Source organism: Penicillium chrysogenum (assembly GCF_028827035.1).
Source record: "Penicillium chrysogenum strain IBT 35668 chromosome Unknown utg000001l_segment0_segment0, whole genome shotgun sequence".
Classification (NCBI taxonomy): Eukaryota; Fungi; Ascomycota; class Eurotiomycetes; order Eurotiales; family Aspergillaceae; genus Penicillium; species Penicillium chrysogenum.
The window spans coordinates 6,562,733-6,581,882 of NW_026622749.1; the positions used below are offsets into that span (position 1 = coordinate 6,562,733).

The window sequence follows — 19,150 nt, forward strand, 5'->3', positions numbered from 1 at the left end:
TTTATTATTTCATAGGTGCTTGGGATAGTCGCTTCCCCAAGTCCAAAATTGTCTTTGCATTCTTCTGTGTATTACCAAGGAATATGACTGGGTATTCATCCATGTTGGAGAGGAGTTAGCTCTAGGGGGGCGTTGCTGGCTTGATGATTCTTGTGCATTTATTTTGGCTCTAACGTGGCTATTGCCATCTCCAATGAACGGTTATTTATTCGTGCAAGATGAATCTAAATGGTCATATATAAGAAGCATCATAGTATCTGGTTGAACGTGGTGTTGGTCTATTTACCCAGCCAGGCAGGCTGTCACTTAGATCTCTTTTTCAATGAACCGAAGGCGCGGACTTTGTCGTAGCACCAAGGCTCAACAGTGCTGGGAGTATGATATTGCCGGTGTACATCGGCATACACCAACCCCAATACAACTAAATCAATCCCAAGAAATACTATAAAGTGTGTCAGCGATAATTGTACCATCGGAGTCTTGCGGTGGCAAAAAGAGAAACATGTACTTACGCAAGCATAATGCCGGCCCCAAGAGCAACAGCCAAAAACTGGGTGATAGTCTTCCGCACTTCAACGCCCTTGTCCTTACCAGTCTCCAGCAACTCCGGAATCACAGCCACGGTGCCAACATACAAGAATGTGCCCGCCGTGAACGGAAGAAGCATATCTCCCCAAGAAAGGCTAGTTCCCATAAGACCAGCAGGCTCGGTGTCATCCAACATAGTCCCGTTGCCACCAAACTCCTGAACGGCAATTCCAATAATGGTGCCCAGGAACGCACCAATAGCGGTAACAAATTGCGCGCCCATGGCCTTGCGCTTCGAGAAGCCGGACTGAATAAGCAGAGCAAAGTCACCGACTTCATGGGGGATTTCGTGGAAGAAGACAGCCACAGTAGTCGTCGCGCCGATGGTAGGCGAGGCATAGAAAGAAGAGGAAAGGGCAAGGCCATCGGTGATGTTATGGGTGAAGTCAGCAATGAGGTTAAGGTAACCGCCAAGCTTGACGCTGGGGTTGACTTCCTTCTCGGGAACGACATCAGAGGACTCCTTCGCAGCAGACTTGCGCTTCTTCAGCTCGCCGCTAGACTTCTTGGTCTCGGCACCGGATGTAACTGCATCGACTGGTTCCGCGTGCGCGTGGTTGTGTGAGTGGTCATGGCCGCCCTCGCCGCCAGTCGCGATACGTAGGGTTTTGTCCATTGCGACAAAGGTGAAGAACCCGACCATGATTCCCAAGCCGAGAAGGAGGTTCTTGTTTGGTTCAACCATGACGAAGCTCACATGGTCCGGGGAGGCTTCACCGACGAAGATCTCGGGGAGTAGGTGGAATAGCGTGTCACCAAGCAAGCCGCCGACGGCAAATGCGACCATCACTGACAGCGAGGAGGGGTCGATGTTTGGTGGGCATAGTGCCAGGAGGAAGTCTAGAGCTGTTAGCAGATACCTATTACAGGTACTGAGTGGAAGACTTACTGGGTGGACCAGAGATGTACAAAGTTGCCAGAAGCGCGTTCACGGCTGGGGTGCTCGGGAAGAGGACAGAGAAGATCTTCGATGTCAAGCTGGTGGTCTCTGGGCGGTTCGCACGTTTATGCTCATTGAGAGACTCGACTAGAGGGCAGCTCTGTGACGGGTCAGTTTACACGTAGGGAACAGAGTATGTTGTACAGCATACCTGCAATTGCTCCTCGATCTGGCCCACGGAGAGCTCTCCGGGGCCAACATTAGCTGCAGCAAAGGCTGAGAACAAGAGACATCCTGCTACAAGGGCAATTCCTGTTCTGCGAGAAGGAAAAAAGCGAGAAGCCATTGCGAAGGAATTGGCCAGAGTGCTGTAAAGTGACAGGCAATACTCCGTATAGCCCACGGAGGTAAAGTACCCGCGGACAGCTGAGCCGCTATCATTGTTTATCGCGGGACCCTGAACAAACATGCCAAGACCAACGTTGCAAACTCGGGAAAAAAAGTTTCGATAACGCTTTTTATTATCGCCGACTACAGCGAAGAAGAACCCATTTGACATCTACACTCACTTCACGATTCACAATGGGTAAAGTTTTGCAAAAGAAGAAGGCCCGTTCTGGGCGCTCCACGGCCCGTGCCAAGGACAACCGCCTCAAGAGCGGCCACAAGAAGATCAATGTGCTGGGCAATCAGATCATCGCCGACAACTGGTATGCATATCTTGCTCATATCTTGCTCACCCTGGGAATATAAAACACTAACGACTGTAGGGATCGCAATCTGACCCTGACACAAAATTACCAGCGCCTTGGTTTGATGCACAAGCTGAATGCACCATCCGGTGGCCGCGAACGCCTCCCCTCAACCAAGGACCAGACCGAGAACAAGAACTCTCTCCACATCCGCGGCAGCGCCAAAGCAGCCGCAGCCAAGCTCGACCTCGGCGAGACACGGGTCGAGCGCGATCCTGAGACTGGCAGAATTCTGCGCGTCATCCACGACGACGATGACAATATGGAAGTGGCAGGTGTCCAGCGCTCACGCAACAACCCGCTCAACGACCCTCTGAACGACATCTTGGCAGGCAGTGGCGAGAGCAACCCTCTCGCAGACTCAGTTATTGTGCAACAACTTGAGCGCCAGGCGGATCAGGAGGGCAAGACTGTTCGTGCTAAGAAGCCGCGGTTCCAGAGCACGCGTGAGGGCGAGTGGGCTCAGCGTTTGATTGAGAAGCACGGGGATAATTTCACTGCTATGGCTCGTGACCGCAAGCTGAATCCTATGCAACAAAGCGAGGGTGACTTGCGGAGGAGAATCAACAAGTGGAAGAAAAGTCAGTCGTAATGCCTTGTTCATTTGTTCTGAGCATCTGGTTACGGCGAGTCTGGCGTTTATCTTTTCCTGTTTATTAAAAGTGTCTACATGGATGCATGTGTCCCGAAGTAAATATATTATTGGACGGCGACTGAGCCGTTTGGATTCGTTATCTCGTGTTTTCTTTAGGTGTTACTACTGAGCGTCGAGTAGGTGACAACCCCCTCCGGCGGAAGGCTTATTCGTTGCACTACTCGTACCCATCGTCGGCGTCTCCATTCTCCCACCCCGTAGGATGCATTCCCTTCCTCCCAATCCCGTGATTTCGCCTTCTCTTTCTCCTTCTCCTTCTCCTTGCTCTTACTCTTCTTAGGAGATTGTGTCTCAGGCAGGTCTCCGTAGGCTAAGGTCAAATCGTCATCTGACTCCTGTCGAGTCTGAGGCAAATCCCAAACCCAACCACCGACTTCTCCAACAATGGCGTTGCCTTCGGCGTTTACGCCCGGGACCTCGAACCCAACACTGGTGATCATGCGTTCCACCACCCATTCACGGCAGTCTAGGTCGAGTTCCCACTTCTTGCTCTTCCAAGCCCAGCCACGCGGGGCACGCACATCCTCAAAGAATCGACAGCCACGGGGTCGGTCCCCCGCGATGCGAGATGGTGATAGCGGGTCGTATGGCGCGTGACTGAACAAGAAGCTCTCCCACCCAGACTCAGACGTTCCTACGGCCCGGTGCTGCAGCTCGAAAATTTCCACCTCCCGCTCTTCGGGGTATGTGTCCAAGGAGATATCTGCGAGTTTTTCCATTGCTGACATCGCTGCAGATGGGTCTGCAGGAACGGACGAGGCAAGTCCATCATTGTCATCCGAGTCTGTGTCTATGGAGTCTCCGGTCATATCTTGCATCAGACCGGAGAGGAATTGCCCCACGGTTGGGTGGATGGAGAGAACCAGCGCATTGCCGCCAACAAGCATCACAATTTTGAGGGGAAGCAGATGCGCACTGATAAACAATACTACTATGGCAATTGTGCATCCGAGAAATAGGGTTGAAGAGAGCTTCTCGTTGGAGAAATTCGTCAGCGGCGCAATAACAGAGATAGCCGCATCGTGGGCGTCTGAGAAATCAGCCATGCAATTCTGTAGATCCCGCATGTTCCGAAGGAAATCTTTGGAAGTCTCTGGCGCTGGTTTAATAGTCCTGGCTGGTGCCAGTGCTGGTCCATCATATGAGTAGTAAGGAGTAGTGCTGGATGTCGAGGTGTTCGGAGGTGGTGGGTGACGAGTCGCAAAGGCTGGCACCATTATAAAGAGCAATAGAACCACTAGGGGCAGAACCAAAAGGAGATGAGGTTCTAGGCAGATGAAAGAATAGACAAAAAGGAAAGAGATGGTATGGGTTGGAGTATCCCAGGTGAATAGTTGCTCAACACGGCTCTGAAACAGAAATACCACACCGATTCTGTAGTTGCTTTAGTTTCGGTGGATAATATCACGGGCGTTTCACTCCTACCTTGCATTAAAGCGACGGAAATTATTTGCCATTACAGGCAAACTGAAAGCCGGTTTCTTCGGAGAGGCAAAAGCCTTATCTCCCAATGAATCAGCTTCATCCTCATCGTCCGGGATGACTTGTTGGAGAACCCTGCAGCTGTCAGCTATTGGAACTATATTGGAACTATCCAGGGTGAAATCTATTCCAAGCATACTTTGTAAATAGGCGGTCTTGTAGTGAGTTCTTGGATAGAGAGGAAGATCTCGAATGCGAACTGTCTGGGGAACCAGGTCTATTCCGTTTTGTTGGAACCTTGGGTTCATTTAAAGCCTCTGTGAATCCATCCATGATTAGACATGGGATCTTAGGGAAGAGAAAGAAGTTGAAATGAAGCTCGGGAATTTCCAACTGTCACAGCCCAAAGCACATGCTCTGCCGATCAAACGGGGAAAGAGGCTGACATAATCTTGTTTTGCATCAGGGGGCCCTCGAAGTTCGATAGTTCACACTAAAAAAAAAAATAACAAGTTGGCCTACATCTCTTTGACTTCTTTTTCTTTTTTTCTCTTGTTTTTCTTAATATATATCTCCGTGTATCCTCTCTGTGATTATTCACATCCAACTTCGATCCCATCTAAAGAATCCCCTTTGTTGACGGGGTTATTAAATCCACTTGCCCCCCCCAAAATTACCTTCTTTTTCTAGTTACCGCCTTAGACTTGCCCCAGCAACCCTGCTTCCCCCCAAATTTATTTGTCAAAGAGAACATATACCTTGGCCATTGTTCTTTCACATCTCGCAATGGAACGGTAGCTATTTGGAAGAGTCGCGCGACGGTCCTCAAGTATTTCTTGGTTTGAGACCTCGCACTTCTCCTGAATGCAATTGCGATCGCGTCTCTGGCACAGTCCAGTCCTCTCCTTTTCCGACTTTCCTCTGAGAACGCGCGAGAGCTTTAAACAATGCCGCCAAAACCGCAAACACCGGGAAGGGGTCAAGTACGGACCGAAGCAGCATACAATCTTTCAAACGATGATTCGGGCTCCGGAGGTAAGAGTTGAGATGTCGGGAAGGTGCAGCTAGATACTAACAAGAAATAGCAGAAGCTCCAGCCCGCAGGCGCCTGCAAAAGTCGGCCTCGACCAACTTCCCCTCGCACAATACCAATTTTGACACCTCAAACGGGGTCGCTGGACCGCGCACAGGTGGGATGAATAGGAGAAGACTTTCAATTCGTGACCAAAGAGTCCCTCAGGGTCCACGACCGCAAGACTCTTCGCGATGGAGGTAATGACCAGTTCTTCTCCCATGATTGGCTTTGGGCTAACTCGATATCTAGCAAACCAAGTCCATACCCCCACTCTGGGAACTCATCTGTCGATTCTACGATTGATTCCACTAAAAGCTTTAACCTTCGATCTACGAGCGTGGGCAACCTGGCAAAGGCTGATTACAATCATGCAGACAACGTGGAATTTCTAGCGCCGGTTAACTTTGACGATTTCCATAACAGCATCATGGGTGAACCCAGCTTGAACCATTTCCCCATGCCCGGGAACGGTAGTTCGGGTGAAAATCGCGAGACAGGTCCGACAAATCCCTGGGAAAACCACACGTACGCGACCAATGTATCGGAACGTACACGGGGTGCTTCCGCTCGACGAAAGAGTGAAGTGCAACGTCCGAATGGTCCGAACGCGGCGGGGCTCACAGCGTCCTCTGCCAATACCCGCGCTCGCCGCCAGAGTATCGCCCAGCCGTCTGCCGGAAATGCTTCAAGGGGTCCGCGTAAATCTATCAGCTCTGGGGCATTTGCGCCTACCAATGCCTCGGCCAGGCGCGCCAGTTTAAGTGCTCGCAAAATCAGCACTGACACCGCGTCGTCAAATAACCTCCTTCGTCCTCGACTTCCAGAGTCCGATACCAAGGTTCCGTCTTCTGTTCGAAACCTCAAGGCAAAGTCATTCCAGCCCAGTCCAAGGGAACCCCGTGGTCAGTTTCTGACTGCCTCCGGGGCCATTGACCACACACGATCAAGTTCCACCAATGCCGTGCGGACCCCGCTAAGAAACCCTTCTGGCGCCGTGGGGACTCCTTCATCTGCCTCTAAGCGGGCTTCTGTTATGCCGCCGCATGCCACTGGACTTGGTGCTCGAACTATCAGTCCCACTGACGCACGACGACTGAAGCGAATGTCGGTTGCGCCTACTGCCCCTCCGATGCCACATACACCCCCCACCCAGACCGAACCTCTTCCCATTCGTCCTCTATCATCAACTCAATCTCCCTCCCAAATCCCGAGGAAAAGCGTCACACCTTCCTCGAACCGAACCACGCCTGACCCAAATCGCAAGTCGTACAGTTCAGGCTTGTCTGTCTCTTCAAGCACCAGCTATAACTCGGCGCGGACTTCTGGGGGCTCTCTTCAAAACCGGCTGTCCCAAAATCTATCTTCGTCCCGGCTCCCGACGCCCAAGCCGCGCGCAGAGCAAGGGAACTCCAGCGGGGAAGAGGTACCACCGGTTCCAGCGATCCCCAAGGCGTACGAGTCGCCCAAAGGTGAACTGGATACGCCTGTCTTCCCAGCGCCCAGAAAGTCAAGTATTCCTGTGGATTTGGGCCTTCTGAATATTAAAGATTCAGACTCGGAAGCGCACACCACGACCCAAGTTGACAAAGTCGACCCTGCCGAAACGAGAACTCCTGATTCACGATCACGAACATCTACTGTTATGGGAGGACGGAAGGGTTTGCAGCCCTTGAAATTGCCACCGCTGAATTTGTTGCCTTTGGGCACACCCATGGCGGCCAAAATCGAGGCACTCAAAGACAGGGACGAAGAGCGGAAAGCTCACACCCCCTCCAACCAAGTGATTTCAAAGACTCCCAGTACTCCGATGACAGCATCCAAGGCGAACTTCTGGTACCGCGATGAAGATGACCAACCGCCCCTCACTCAAGCAAGAAGCAGCACCTCTCACTTTGCCGTCAGCTCATCAACCGCCGCCTTGCGAGCTTCTAGCAGTACCAGCGCGTTTGAGTCATTTGACACGCCAAGTGCACCTCGCAGCATCTCTCCCTATGCCTCGTACACGCTGCCCAAGAGCGGTGCCGAGCTCAACCATCTCCGTCACCAAGTCAGCGCCGAGTACTCGAATCGGACGCAAACACACAAGTTGAATGGACCGCGACCTCAAACGCAAAGTGCCATTTTCACCCCCGCTCCAGAACGTCTCAGCCAGATATCGACGCCTTCGGAGCCTGAGAGTGTTACTGCCTCCAGCTCCTCTCTTCGAGACCGGCTTAAGGTGGCACGGCTCCGCAGCAACTCAAAGCCCCCAAAGCCAGAAGCCGATGCTGATCCAGCCAAATACAATCATATGCCACCGCCTAAACTTCCAGCCTCTGCAACATGGAACAACCTTTCTTCAGTCAATTCGACGAGCCCTAATCTCAAACCATCGTATCTCAACCCTCGGCGACAGTCTTCTGTTTCGAGTGCGACAAATCCGACGACTCGGAAACCAAGTGTCAGCAGCGAGAAAAGTCTCACCTTGGAGCCAACTGCCTCCAATGAGTCGGGCGAAAGTGATCGCTCTAGACGCGTGCAGAGCACGTACATCTCTCCGGTTCATAAAATGATCAATAACGCTAGATCTAGTGCTGCGGCTGCTCCCCGGCCTACTGAGAGCACCGTTGATCCAGATGTGGCGATTGCAGATGCAGAGATGAAGCGACTTGGGTCTAAACGTAAAGACTTTGAAAAGGCAGCACGTGTGCTAGACGACTTGCGCCGCAAGGCTGGGCCAAAGGATCGTGTCAGTCCCGCCCAGGCCTTGAAGATGGCATCACTCAACATCTTTGAACGGGGTGAGATCATCGATTATCGCGATATTTTCTTCTGCGGTACCCAGACTGCCAAGAAACATGTTGGAGATCTCCACTCCAGTGCAGCGAACTTTGGTTACGATGATGACCGTGGTGATTATAATATTATCATCGGTGACCATCTGGCTTACCGGTACGAAGTTGTTGATGTCCTGGGCAAGGGTAGTTTTGGCCAGGTCGTGCGATGTGTGGACCACAAGACTGGAGCTCTGGTTGCGATTAAAATCATTCGCAACAAGAAGCGATTCCACCAACAAGCCCTCATTGAGGTGAACCTCCTTCAAAAACTGAAGGAATGGGATCCTCATGGCAAGCATAGCGTGGTCAACTTCACCCAAAGCTTCTATTTCCGTGGTCATCTGTGCATTTCGACAGAACTCCTTGGCATGAATCTTTATGAATTCATCAAGGCCCATGAATTCCGGGGCTTCTCGTTGAAGCTGATCCGTGTTTTCACCAAGCAGATGCTGAGCAGTCTTGTGTTATTGCATGCGAAGAAGGTCATCCACTGTGACTTGAAGCCCGAAAACATTCTTCTCGTTCACCCGTTGAACTCCGAAATTCGAGTCATCGACTTTGGTTCAAGTTGCTTTGAGAATGAAAAGGTCTATACTTACATCCAGAGCCGCTTCTACCGTTCACCCGAGGTCATCCTCGGAATGTCGTACGGCATGCCGATAGACATGTGGAGTTTAGGTTGCATTTTGGCTGAGCTGTTCACCGGCTATCCTATTTTCCCTGGAGAGAATGAGCAAGAACAACTTGCTTGCATCATGGAAATCTTTGGTCCTCCGGAAAAGCATCTCATCGAGAAGAGCTCACGCAAGAAGTTGTTCTTTGATTCTCTTGGCAAGCCGCGTTTGACTGTTTCGTCCAAGGGACGCCGACGTCGTCCGAGTTCCAAGGAGCTGCGACAGGCCTTGAAGTGTGACGATGAAGCCTTCCTTGACTTCATCACTCGCTGCCTTCGCTGGGATCCTGCCCGTCGACTCTCGCCCCATGACGCGTTGAAACACGAATTCCTCACTGGTGTCAAGGCGCCCCGGCCCCGAATGTACACGTCAAATTCGCCGTCCAAGAGAGGTGCCACGTCTTCGGCTCGCCCTCTCCCTGAACCCCCAGGCACAACGCTGAAGAGCGGGTTCATGCGCGCTCGCGATGTCTCGGGCCATTCCCCAGTCAAGGGTAGTGGCAAACGACACTCGACCGTGAACGGTCCTCCGTCCAGCCCCGGCAAGCGAGGGTCCAGCAATTCTACTACTACTGGGTCTGCCCTTCCTCGCGTTTCGGCGCGGAGTATTAGTGGGAAGCCAGACCTCGCTACTGCCGCGGCTGCGACAAGCCTGGTGAGTTAGGCCGGCGACTTAAACCAGGGCCAGAGAATGGGATGCTGACAAGCCGACAGAGGAAATGATCTTGCACGTTTTTTGTTTTTTTCTCGCTGAATGCCCTGTAATACTAATCGTTTTGTTCATTACTTTCTCATCCTTGCATCGGGTGGTTGTCATGTCAGCATTTTGTTCCTTGAGATGCATTCATGTTATACCCCCTTGTTCTTCTTGCATTTGCATTGCGCTTATGATGACCTGAGTATCGCCTATACCTTATGTTTTGCTCTTGCTTATGCATTTCCCTTCGTTTTCCTATACTTGATGATCCCCATTCAGGGCCATATGGTCCCTGTGTACATTGTTACCTCTCGTTGCATTTGTTAAGAGTTTACGATGTATTGCTCGTGGGTTAGAGCGATTTAACGTTGTGTCGAGTGGCTTCTATGGCTGAATTAATGATGTGATTTTGAATTATAGAAGCAATTCTAGTAAAGAAGAGAACCTACAACCTAGATGATATACAACATACAATATGTGTAAAGGAGAGATGTACGTTCTCCGGCATGTCCCCACTGGGCAATCGGGCTACTTGGCCTCATCGCCTTATCTTATTTACTCCACTTCTCCGACAACAACTCGGTCTTGATGGGTAATTGATTCGCAATGAATGGCTTCGAATCTAAGGGCCTGGATGAAGATTCCTTCGGGCCTAAGTCCAGTTTGGCTGCCCTGAAGACCTTCGACGCCTTTCGTGAGTACCTCGAAGCTCAACCATCTAAACAAACTCACTCACATCCATGACCAGCCAAAACCAAAGCCGCCTACACAACCCCAACCCGCAGCGGCGGCCAATGGACCGTCCTAATCCTCATAATATGCACGATCTTCAGCTGGTCCGAGTTCAAAACCTGGTGGCGCGGCACAGAAAACTACCACTTCAGCGTTGAAAAGGGCGTCTCCCACGAACTCCAGCTAAACCTCGACATGGTCGTCCACATGCCCTGCGACCAACTCCGCGTAAACATCCAAGACGCAGCAGGCGACCGCATCCTAGCCGGCGAACTCCTCAAACGCGACGACACAAACTGGCTCCTCTGGATGCAGAAACGCAACCACGAAACCAGCGACGGCGTCCACGAATACCAAACCCTCTCCCACGAAGAAGCAGACCGTCTCGCAGAGCAAGAAGCAGACGCGCACGTCGGCCACGTCCTCGGCGAAGTGCGTCGTAACCCCCGTCGGAAATTCGAGAAGGGTCCGCGTCTGCGTCGCGGCGTTGTCGCCGACGCTTGTCGCATCTATGGAAGTCTGGAGGGGAATAAGGTGCAGGGAGACTTTCATATCACGGCGCGCGGACACGGATATCGCGAGAACGCCCCGCATCTGGATCACTCGTGTATGTGTTTGGCATCCCGTTCTTCCAAGCCATCCGGCGTCTCATACAACATACAATATAACTAACTGCTCTCTCCAGCTTTCGACTTCTCCCACATGATCACGGAACTCTCTTTCGGACCGCATTACCCGACCCTGCAGAACCCGCTCGATAAGACGATCGCCGAGACGGAGGAGCACTACTACAAGTTCCAGTACTTCCTCTCCGTCGTGCCGACGCTGTACAGTCGCGGCAAGGGCGCGCTGGATGCGTACACGCGCTCGCCGGATGCGGCGGCATCGCGGTATGGACGGGACACGGTCTTCACGAACCAGTATGCGGCGACGAGTCAGTCCAGCGCGATTCCTGAGTCGCCGATGGTTGTGCCGGGGATCTTCTTCAAGTATAATATTGAGCCGATCTTGTTGCTGGTCAGCGAGGAGAGGGCGAGCTTTTTGTCGTTGCTGGTTAGGGTTATTAATACCATTTCCGGTGTGCTTGTTACTGGTGGCTGGCTTTATCAGATTACTACTTGGGCGGGCGAGATCTGGGGGCGGAGGAAGAATAGGTCGTCCGAGGGGTATTTGACGGGTAAGTCTTCTATGGATTGAGATGGAGAAAGATTTTGGTGTTTCTATTCGAATGTGTTCTGTGTGTTATTATATCGTGTTCCTTCAGATATCCTACATCAATTGCATGGGAGTTCGCTCTTTGCATCAAGGTTCATTGGTCGACTCCAAGGTTGAGTTCGACCTGGTATATAGTAAATGATCGTACATCCCGCATACATGATGTAAAGCTAAGTAAATAGACACTAAACTAAACCTCAAATATCTCGCCCATGCCGACGCCTGCACCTTCTGCTCCGGCGCGGCTGTCGACCAGATCCAGACGCCAGCCGTTCCAGTCATGCAGCTTGCTCTTGATATTGCGCACCCACTCAACACGCTTGCGGCCTTCCTCTTCAGCCTGCGCACGCGCGAACGCATCTTCATCGAACTCGTCATCAAAGTTCTCTTCGGAGACAAGCTCAAGACTGCCACGGGTACCAGGGGGGTGAGACGGGTTAGACGACGAAGCGCGGGCGCGGTTTCCACCAGCTCCCGTGAAGGCAGCAAAGCCGCTAGAAAGCACCGTGGAGAAAGACGAGTGCTGCTGCTGGGCCATGCTGCGGCGACGGGCATGGTCGGGCCGTCCACCGACGAGATCGACGTCGTCGAATGCATTGGCTGCGTCGCCGGACGCAGGACTGGGTCCGTCATCCGGGTAGTGCTCCATTTCCTGGCGTTTCTCTTGCCAAACGCCGCGGCGCAGATCGAAGACCTCGCCTTCCAGCTCGCGGATGCGGCGCTCAAGGCGCTGGCGTTCTTCGTCCTCGAGCTCGTCCAGGGCGTCGTCGTCGGCGCCTCCGCCGGTCTGGCGAGTTCGGATCCGATCACTCTCTTCGCGGAGGCGGAGGTTCTCGTTTTCGATGCTGGCGATCTTTTTCCGCATCACGGCGATTTCTTTGTCGGATTTCTCGCTTTCGCGTAACCGGGTTTGGTGCCGGGCTTCGCTTTCTTTGTGGAGATTGCCCATTGCCTGTAGTTTCTTGTCTAGCGTCTCGATTTTCTTTTCCGATTCGCTCTTTTCGTTCTTATACTCCTCGATCTCACGCTGGAGATTCTTGATCAGCGTTTCGGTGGATGTCTTGTCGACGCCTTCCTTGACTGCTTTCTCGGAGGCCCGCGTCAATGCCTGCTTGATGTCTGCCAATTCACGCTGGGATTGATCTAGTGCCGATTGGGTCTTTGAAACCTTCTCCTCTAACGCTGCGACCTGAGACTCATGTGCATCGTTGGAGGACGTTTGGGAAGTGACCTGGGCGCGGAGGTTTGAGATCTCCAACTCCATAGACTCAATAGTAGCTGATTTAGACTCCAGCTGGCGAACAAGGTCTGCTGGCGGTGACTCTGTTGCACTTGTGTTTCGATGTGACCGGGTCTGGAGCTGTGAGTTCTGTCGCTGGAGGGAAGCAATTTCCTCTTTCTATTCAGCAGGTTAGCAAAGGCGACCATCACAGGATAGAAGGGTCCATACCAACGAGTCAATGCTTGCAGCCTTCTCTTCCGCCTGCTTCAATTTCTCCTTCAACTCCACGCCATCAACACTCGCTTCCCGCAGATCCTCCACTTGCTCCTCAGTCTTGCGCCAGCGCATAGTTGCATCCGAGAGTTCCTTCTCCAACCGTTTATTATCTTTCTCAAGCTCCTCAATCTTAGTAGACTGTTTGCGAAACACTTCGTGAACCGACTCCCCGTCCCCGGTTAGGGGCGGTAATGACTGTGCGGGGGACTTGAGCGTAGAAGATGGAGACGGGGAGACGCTGCCCTGTGAGACGGAGGTCTTGCGGAACGATGATGAGCGCATCTTCGACTGGATGGATAGCGAGGGTTGTCGGCCGTGGTTGGCGCGGGGTGTATCGAGTCGGACTGGCAGCGGCTCAGCCTCTGGATCAGGAGATGTGGGCGCTGGAGGCATCGGTTCGGTAGGAGACTCGATGTTCGTATCAGTGGCAAGTTGCGCGGTTTGCTCTTCTAATTCCTCTGGTTGTTCAGGGCCCGCGGCCTCGGGTTGCGCGGCTGGCTCATCTTGCGTGTCTGGCTTCTCCTCCGCGGGCACATCTGCCTGCAGTGTTTCTGGGCTAGGCGCATCTTGAGTAGGTTCTGCCTCTGCTGAGGTCTCGGCCTCCTTAGTCGTGTCTGCTCCAGTGGCAGGAGTCTTCTTGGCCTTCTTTTTCTTCTGAAGCTGGGCAACCTAAAGAACAACAATCAAGTTAGCGACCAAAGCGACGCCATCTGTCACTCGCGCGGAATTACCCTTTTCTTGGCTGCGGCCAGCTTCTCAGCTTTGATGCGCTCCTCGTCGTCAGCCATAATGAATCGTTTGAATTGTATGAATGTAATCAAATGGGGAGGATGAAGTGGAAGGGGAGAGAATGGACAGCTTCCCCCGATGCACGGACCACGTGTCTGATCTATATGCCCAAATGAGTTACAATATAGTATCAACTACATATAATGTACGGAGTACAGACCGATACGCTACATAATCACTTGTGGCCACTTTATTTTTAGATCTGAGTGGTTATTTATTACTAGTTAAGATCCACAAGATAACGTTGACACCACATAAGAGGTCGCGCCAGGTCGAAGCTCTCTGCTTTGCTGTCGAGGTAATGGCAGGTGATAGCATCAAACGAATTCGAGATTTCAGATAAAAAAGCGTAGTTCATGATATTAAGAGATCTGCGTGAGGCAGCACAAATTGGAAAAAGGAAATATAAAATAAAATAAAATAGACATGGGTGATATTAGACACTAAGTCACAAAAAGTCAGGTCGAGGGGCATCATGTCAATATTGACCGTTCAACAACGCCCCTCGTGAACAAAAATACCATGCAAGTTGATTGCGCCAGTCAAAAAGGAAAAAGAGAATAACCCAACACCTCCGGCTAGAAAGATCATACCCGATCAACGGGACCAAAAGAAGACATACAAGAAACGAACAAAACAAAAGCGCACAAACCAAATCAACGATATAACTTAGACTTCCATAGAGGCTGCAATCTCCTCGCTCATGGCACGGACTCCGCGGCGGGTATTTGGCAAATGCTCGTCGTCATCACTGATCACATACGGGTCGTATTCGTCCACCCCGGTACGAATCGTCTTTGGAGGGCGATCCATCTCATCATCACTATCGCTGGCGATAAGGGACGATCTCGCGCGTTCTCCAAACCAAAATTTAGCACGCTTGCTAGAGCTAAGATCTGGCGTAAGGTATCCATCGTCGTACGTCCGCTTCCCAGTAGGTGTGGTGGCCATCTCGTCGGGGGTGTGGCTAAGGATTGGAATTGCGCGGAGGAAGATGTAGCAGACGCGCTTGCGAATGGGATTGAAGAAGAAATAATGTAGACTCCAGATAGCCCCATCGTCGGCGTCGGACGGGTCCTCCTCAGGCGAATATGAATAGATAGAGCACTCCTTCAGGGACATGTGGTCATCTATTGTCTTCCATACCCGGGGGCCCCACGCAGAAGATGATCCTGCCGTGTAAGATCCAGAAAGCGTCGCGGGGGATGCGGGAGACAAGTTGGTATTCTCGCGCGGTCGCAGGTTGAGCAGCGTCGAGTCAACTGTGTTCATGACACGCTTCAAATTCCGTTCCCGCCGGAAATCAGTCGGGCGCAGGACTTGTGAAAAGTCGTAATCTGGGTGGCTGGCGTTCAATGTGGCGATCAAATAGGCGAATGTCCGTCGGCTCGAATGGTCGCTCAGGGGTCCAAACGGGCTTGATCGCGATAGATTCAGGGTCTCGGCGGCATCGTGTGCATTTGGGGGTGAAAGTGAAGCCGAAAATCGAAGCACGGATTCATATTGAGCCTCCAGCGACTGTTCAATATGGTTGTAGAGTTTCCGATCGGAGCGTGCCGCCTTGGTGGTGTAAATATCACAGCCGCCGATGATGTGGCAGTCGGTTGTATCGAAATTCAGAGAACTGGTTACGTCCTCGAACTCTGGAAGTGGGAGATACTATATCACAGGGAAGATTAGCACACTGATAGAAAGGCACTTTGGGGCCGCGACCGCTGGATTTACCTTCATCGTGAGGTTAAACCGGGGTAGTGGAGATCCCCGAGATAAGCCGATAAGCGTCCTAGGATGACGTGGCACAGTCTGCGATTCGAAGAGACTGGGTCAGATCTCTCTTCTGATGTAGAGAGAGATAGGTAGACGAGAGAGAAGCGAAATGAACACTGCGGGTGATTGAACCGAAGATGGAAATCCGATGATGTCGATGGCTGATAACCGCGAACAGGGGGTTGGATAAGAGGAGCAACACGAACTACACAAGGCAGATCGCAGACTTATAGCAGGTCAACACCAATTCCAAAGAAGGGGTATACAAAAGAGATGGAAAATGAAGCAGGAGGGGAACTGCCATGGGGATGATCTTTGGGGAGGGGATTCCGGAAACAGTCACGTGTGGAAGGCGTGGTCCAGTAGGAACCCGCACTGACCTCACGAGCAGTCCAACCATGGAAAGACTGGCAAGACCTGGCAAAGGCCATTCACAGGCCAACTTGTTCCAGGTTGCGTGTTATATCTTCCGATGCCTGGAGGTGAACAAGTTGTATTGATTAGTATAGAAAACTCCTATGTACGCCACAAAAAAACAGAGAAAGCAAGAGTCCTGCTTGCTTCGGTTACATGATCTTGGTGACCACATCTTCCTCAACCTGGGGAATAATTAGCCCGGCTGAAACTTGGCCATGGCTGGGGAAAAGAAGGGGATGGGGATAAAAGGGTCCAAATATAGATATAATAGCACATAGCAGCACCTCTCTTGGCGGTTCTTTCTTCTAAAGTGCCAAACAATCCCCGTAGAAATAAAAAGAAACTTGTCCTAACTCACCTCCATATCTTCCAAACTGTCCTGCTGGCTGATACAGCGAAGAACATTCTTTTTGCTGGTCTCTTGCATTTCCCCCGCAATCAATAACTCATCAAGAATAAAGTATGCTTTCTGGAAGTTGAAGATGATGTCCAGCTCGCAGACATTGCCGTAGTACTTGTCCATCTGTTCCACGTAGCGGTGCACCACCTCGAGGGTGATCAGCTCATTATCCGTCGAGGCACAGCCAGCGATGAAAAAGAGAGAAGCGTAGCGACGGTAGACAACTTTCGAGTCTAGTGATATATAGAGTCCCTGTTAGTCCAATGCCAGCTCGTCGGCGAAAAGGGGTCGTGCGGGGATAGAAAGCCACCTTTGTATTCCAGGAAATTGCACATCCGCGTCCGGCGGGACAGCACCAGCTGGGTTACGTCCTTGATGATCTTGGCCTTCTCCTTGGGAGAGAGAGTGGTAAACCACTTGGCGAGACGCTAGAGAAGTGTTGTCAGTTGGTTCGGCCAGGTGTTATGTAGTTGGAGGTGACGAGGCATACCACTTTGCCCTGTCGGGAGAGCAGAATCAGGTAGCTAATGAGGAGTTAGTAGTCACAAATATAAGATGGCAGCAGTACAATCTCACTTGACAGGCATATTGATGGAGATGTGAAATGAAGGGATGGAGAGAAGTGTCTTGGCGGAAGCTCTGGAGAAATTCTTCGGGTGGAGCGGAGGGGAGTTTTGCCCCGCTAAGCCCTAGCTTAACAATTTAAACGTGGAGATTCAAGATGGAATTGATTCCAGAGAAGAGTTGTTTCTCCTGGAATTTTCCGTTGTGTTTTGCGCACGGGGCCTGGGGTGAGTCAACCCTCGCCTCCATGACGAACCTCAGGTACATGCATCTACAGCTCCTTGGAACCATGCATCATATATCTGTACGTAGCTAGCATTGGAGCCTCATGCATGGATTTAGACCCTACTAAAATAGAAACAGGATAATTTTACGATCGGGCTTTTCTAATTTGTTGGTTATCGACATGTACATGCTATGCTATGTACACTTTGGAGAGATATACTTGCATCGAAGCTGAAGGGTGCAACATATATATATGAGTAGGGTTTACGCTCGAGCATAGCTATAAGAGTATCTATGTTCCAGGGCTTCCAGCATCAACTGATCAAAAATGCATACAGCGATGGCTCAATATCCTAGGATATCCCAAAGTAAAAAAAAATAGTCAACGCCCGGTAAACCCAAAGGCGACTGACAAAACAAATATTATTAATAAAATAAGTAGTAGCACATTAAGTATCAGATCTCCCATGAGACCAAAAGAGACAACGTTTCGTTCGAATCGTCGCAGACATGAGAGACATGGAGACATCGAAACCAGAGCCTCAAGCTCCTAGATCGTACAAAGCACCTTCGTACAACACCGTATACCGACATCACCTCCTCAACGCCATTAACCAGATCCAGATCCAGATCCAGAACCAAAACCATGATCCAAAGTTTTCCAAATTACCAGGTAGTACACAGACACAGACGAGAGCGACAACCAAGCCCAAAGCTCAGTCTACATCACACCCACCTTCACGACAGACCCTTTAAACCTGAGTCATGTTGGGACGGCCGCCGCGACGGCTGCCGGTACGGCTGCGCGAGGGGCCGGCAGAAGAACGCCACATGAAGAACGAGACGATGAAGGAGGCCATGTAGCCAGCCCAGGCGAACCAGAGGAAAGCAACCGAGGCCTGGGCCTCGCGGCAGCGCTTGGTCATGTCCTCTGCGCCATTGGTGATCTCGTTGTTCTTGAGGTATTCCTGGATAGGGGTCAGGGTTAGCGTTGATTTGCTACTTGCATATTTACGGATCTGCGATATATTCAATTCAACTTACCTCGTTGTTGCAAGAGTGGCATTCCAGCTTCGCGGCGAGGGCGATGGCAGCACAGAAGAAGAAAATGCAGTTCAGGGCGTCGAGGATGATCATGATGATCGGGTGGCCGGACCAGTCGATGTTGAAGGAGGCCGGGATTAGGTAGAACAGCGTGAGCATTGAGAAGACCGATGCGTAGATCGAGTAGTTTACGGTCGCAGGGTTCCCGGAGAAAGACTCAGCGATCATGTTACCGATGAGGGCCATAACGAGCAGGGACCATAAGAACTGGAATTGGTTAATATTGAACTCGGGACTCTTGGATAGCTCTTAGCTGTCGATTGCACATACCTCCCAGGCTCTGAGGCCTAGCTGCACACCCCGGAGACTCATTTTGTGGATATAGATTAGATAGGTTCGAGGTTGATTAGACTAGATCGCAAGGCTGTAGAGGTATAAGATGCGAAGTCGAGTAAAGAGTAACCTTTAAAGAGTCCAACAGTATATATGGGAAAACGACGTTATAAATCGGATGCTCCGGAGGTCAGTGATGACATGGAAAAGCAACATCCCCCAAACCTAAAAGTCGGCCCTACGTCATGTATCCGGCATCGAGCGGCCCTATTGGATTTAAATCACATGTCTAATTGGACGTAGCAGCTGTGAGGATGTTGGAGATGAAATCATGAGAGGTTGCACTCTGGTCAATGATGAGTTCTTGACTAGATTTGAATGAGGCCTTGCTTTTTACTTGATCCACCTTTTTTTTTTACTCTCCTTCATTCCAGTTTTGAAGATTCTGCAGATTCTGCTGGAACAGTGGAATCTAGGCTCCATTCCTTGCAATGCGTCTATCATTTCCATTTTGTAGGTTTCCCCTCATTGACATTGACTAGTTCGGCATTTTTAACTAGGAACGGTGCAGCTGACATATGTAGTATCGTCCATGGATGTGCCTGTAT

General features: G+C 51.2%; 9 protein-coding genes across 9 annotated transcripts; 3 read left to right on the forward strand and 6 right to left on the reverse strand.

Annotated features, from left to right (window-relative positions):
* Positions 1-426: 426 nt before the first annotated feature.
* On the reverse strand, positions 427-1,814 carry N7489_002608 (Zn(2+) transporter YKE4; the record flags this gene model as incomplete). Its single annotated transcript, XM_056708363.1, has 4 exons — positions 427-442; positions 513-1,428; positions 1,478-1,628; positions 1,680-1,814. 4 exons carry the CDS (start codon positions 1,812-1,814, stop codon positions 427-429), a joined length of 1,218 nt encoding a protein of 405 aa, XP_056572665.1.
* A 212-nt stretch (positions 1,815-2,026) lies between these two features.
* Positions 2,027-2,812, forward strand: N7489_002609 (nucleolar protein 16; the record flags this gene model as incomplete). Its single annotated transcript, XM_056708364.1, has 2 exons — positions 2,027-2,178; positions 2,239-2,812. The coding sequence occupies exons 1-2, from the start codon at positions 2,051-2,053 to the stop codon at positions 2,810-2,812; spliced, it is 702 nt and encodes a 233-aa protein (XP_056572666.1). The 5' UTR covers positions 2,027-2,050.
* Positions 2,813-2,967: 155 nt separating this feature from the next.
* Positions 2,968-4,630, reverse strand: N7489_002610 (PEX28-32 family peroxisomal membrane protein; the record flags this gene model as incomplete). Its single annotated transcript, XM_056708365.1, has 3 exons — positions 2,968-4,249; positions 4,301-4,432; positions 4,497-4,630. The coding sequence occupies 3 exons, from the start codon at positions 4,628-4,630 to the stop codon at positions 2,968-2,970; spliced, it is 1,548 nt and encodes a 515-aa protein (XP_056572667.1).
* Positions 4,631-5,244: 614 nt separating this feature from the next.
* Positions 5,245-9,525, forward strand: N7489_002611 (putative protein kinase; the record flags this gene model as incomplete). The annotated part of the gene is made up of 3 exons (XM_056708366.1): positions 5,245-5,332; positions 5,383-5,569; positions 5,622-9,525. 3 exons carry the CDS (start codon positions 5,245-5,247, stop codon positions 9,523-9,525), a joined length of 4,179 nt encoding a protein of 1,392 aa, XP_056572668.1.
* Positions 9,526-10,164: 639 nt separating this feature from the next.
* Positions 10,165-11,487, forward strand: N7489_002612 (endoplasmic reticulum-Golgi intermediate compartment family protein; the record flags this gene model as incomplete). Its single annotated transcript, XM_056708367.1, has 3 exons — positions 10,165-10,252; positions 10,307-10,897; positions 10,976-11,487. 3 exons carry the CDS (start codon positions 10,165-10,167, stop codon positions 11,485-11,487), a joined length of 1,191 nt encoding a protein of 396 aa, XP_056572669.1.
* A 208-nt stretch (positions 11,488-11,695) lies between these two features.
* N7489_002613 (uncharacterized protein) lies at positions 11,696-13,791 on the reverse strand (the record flags this gene model as incomplete). The annotated part of the gene is made up of 3 exons (XM_056708368.1): positions 11,696-12,904; positions 12,956-13,672; positions 13,735-13,791. The coding sequence occupies 3 exons, from the start codon at positions 13,789-13,791 to the stop codon at positions 11,696-11,698; spliced, it is 1,983 nt and encodes a 660-aa protein (XP_056572670.1).
* A 670-nt stretch (positions 13,792-14,461) lies between these two features.
* N7489_002614 (RNA polymerase III-inhibiting protein MAF1) lies at positions 14,462-15,523 on the reverse strand (the record flags this gene model as incomplete). The annotated part of the gene is made up of 2 exons (XM_056708369.1): positions 14,462-15,451; positions 15,518-15,523. 2 exons carry the CDS (start codon positions 15,521-15,523, stop codon positions 14,462-14,464), a joined length of 996 nt encoding a protein of 331 aa, XP_056572671.1.
* Positions 15,524-16,125: 602 nt separating this feature from the next.
* N7489_002615 (AP-1 complex subunit sigma) lies at positions 16,126-16,963 on the reverse strand (the record flags this gene model as incomplete). The annotated part of the gene is made up of 5 exons (XM_056708370.1): positions 16,126-16,158; positions 16,335-16,609; positions 16,687-16,804; positions 16,867-16,900; positions 16,953-16,963. The coding sequence occupies 5 exons, from the start codon at positions 16,961-16,963 to the stop codon at positions 16,126-16,128; spliced, it is 471 nt and encodes a 156-aa protein (XP_056572672.1).
* Positions 16,964-17,917: 954 nt separating this feature from the next.
* Positions 17,918-18,581, reverse strand: N7489_002616 (MARVEL domain-containing protein; the record flags this gene model as incomplete). Its single annotated transcript, XM_056708371.1, has 3 exons — positions 17,918-18,133; positions 18,210-18,476; positions 18,540-18,581. The coding sequence occupies 3 exons, from the start codon at positions 18,579-18,581 to the stop codon at positions 17,918-17,920; spliced, it is 525 nt and encodes a 174-aa protein (XP_056572673.1).
* Positions 18,582-19,150: the final 569 nt, after the last annotated feature.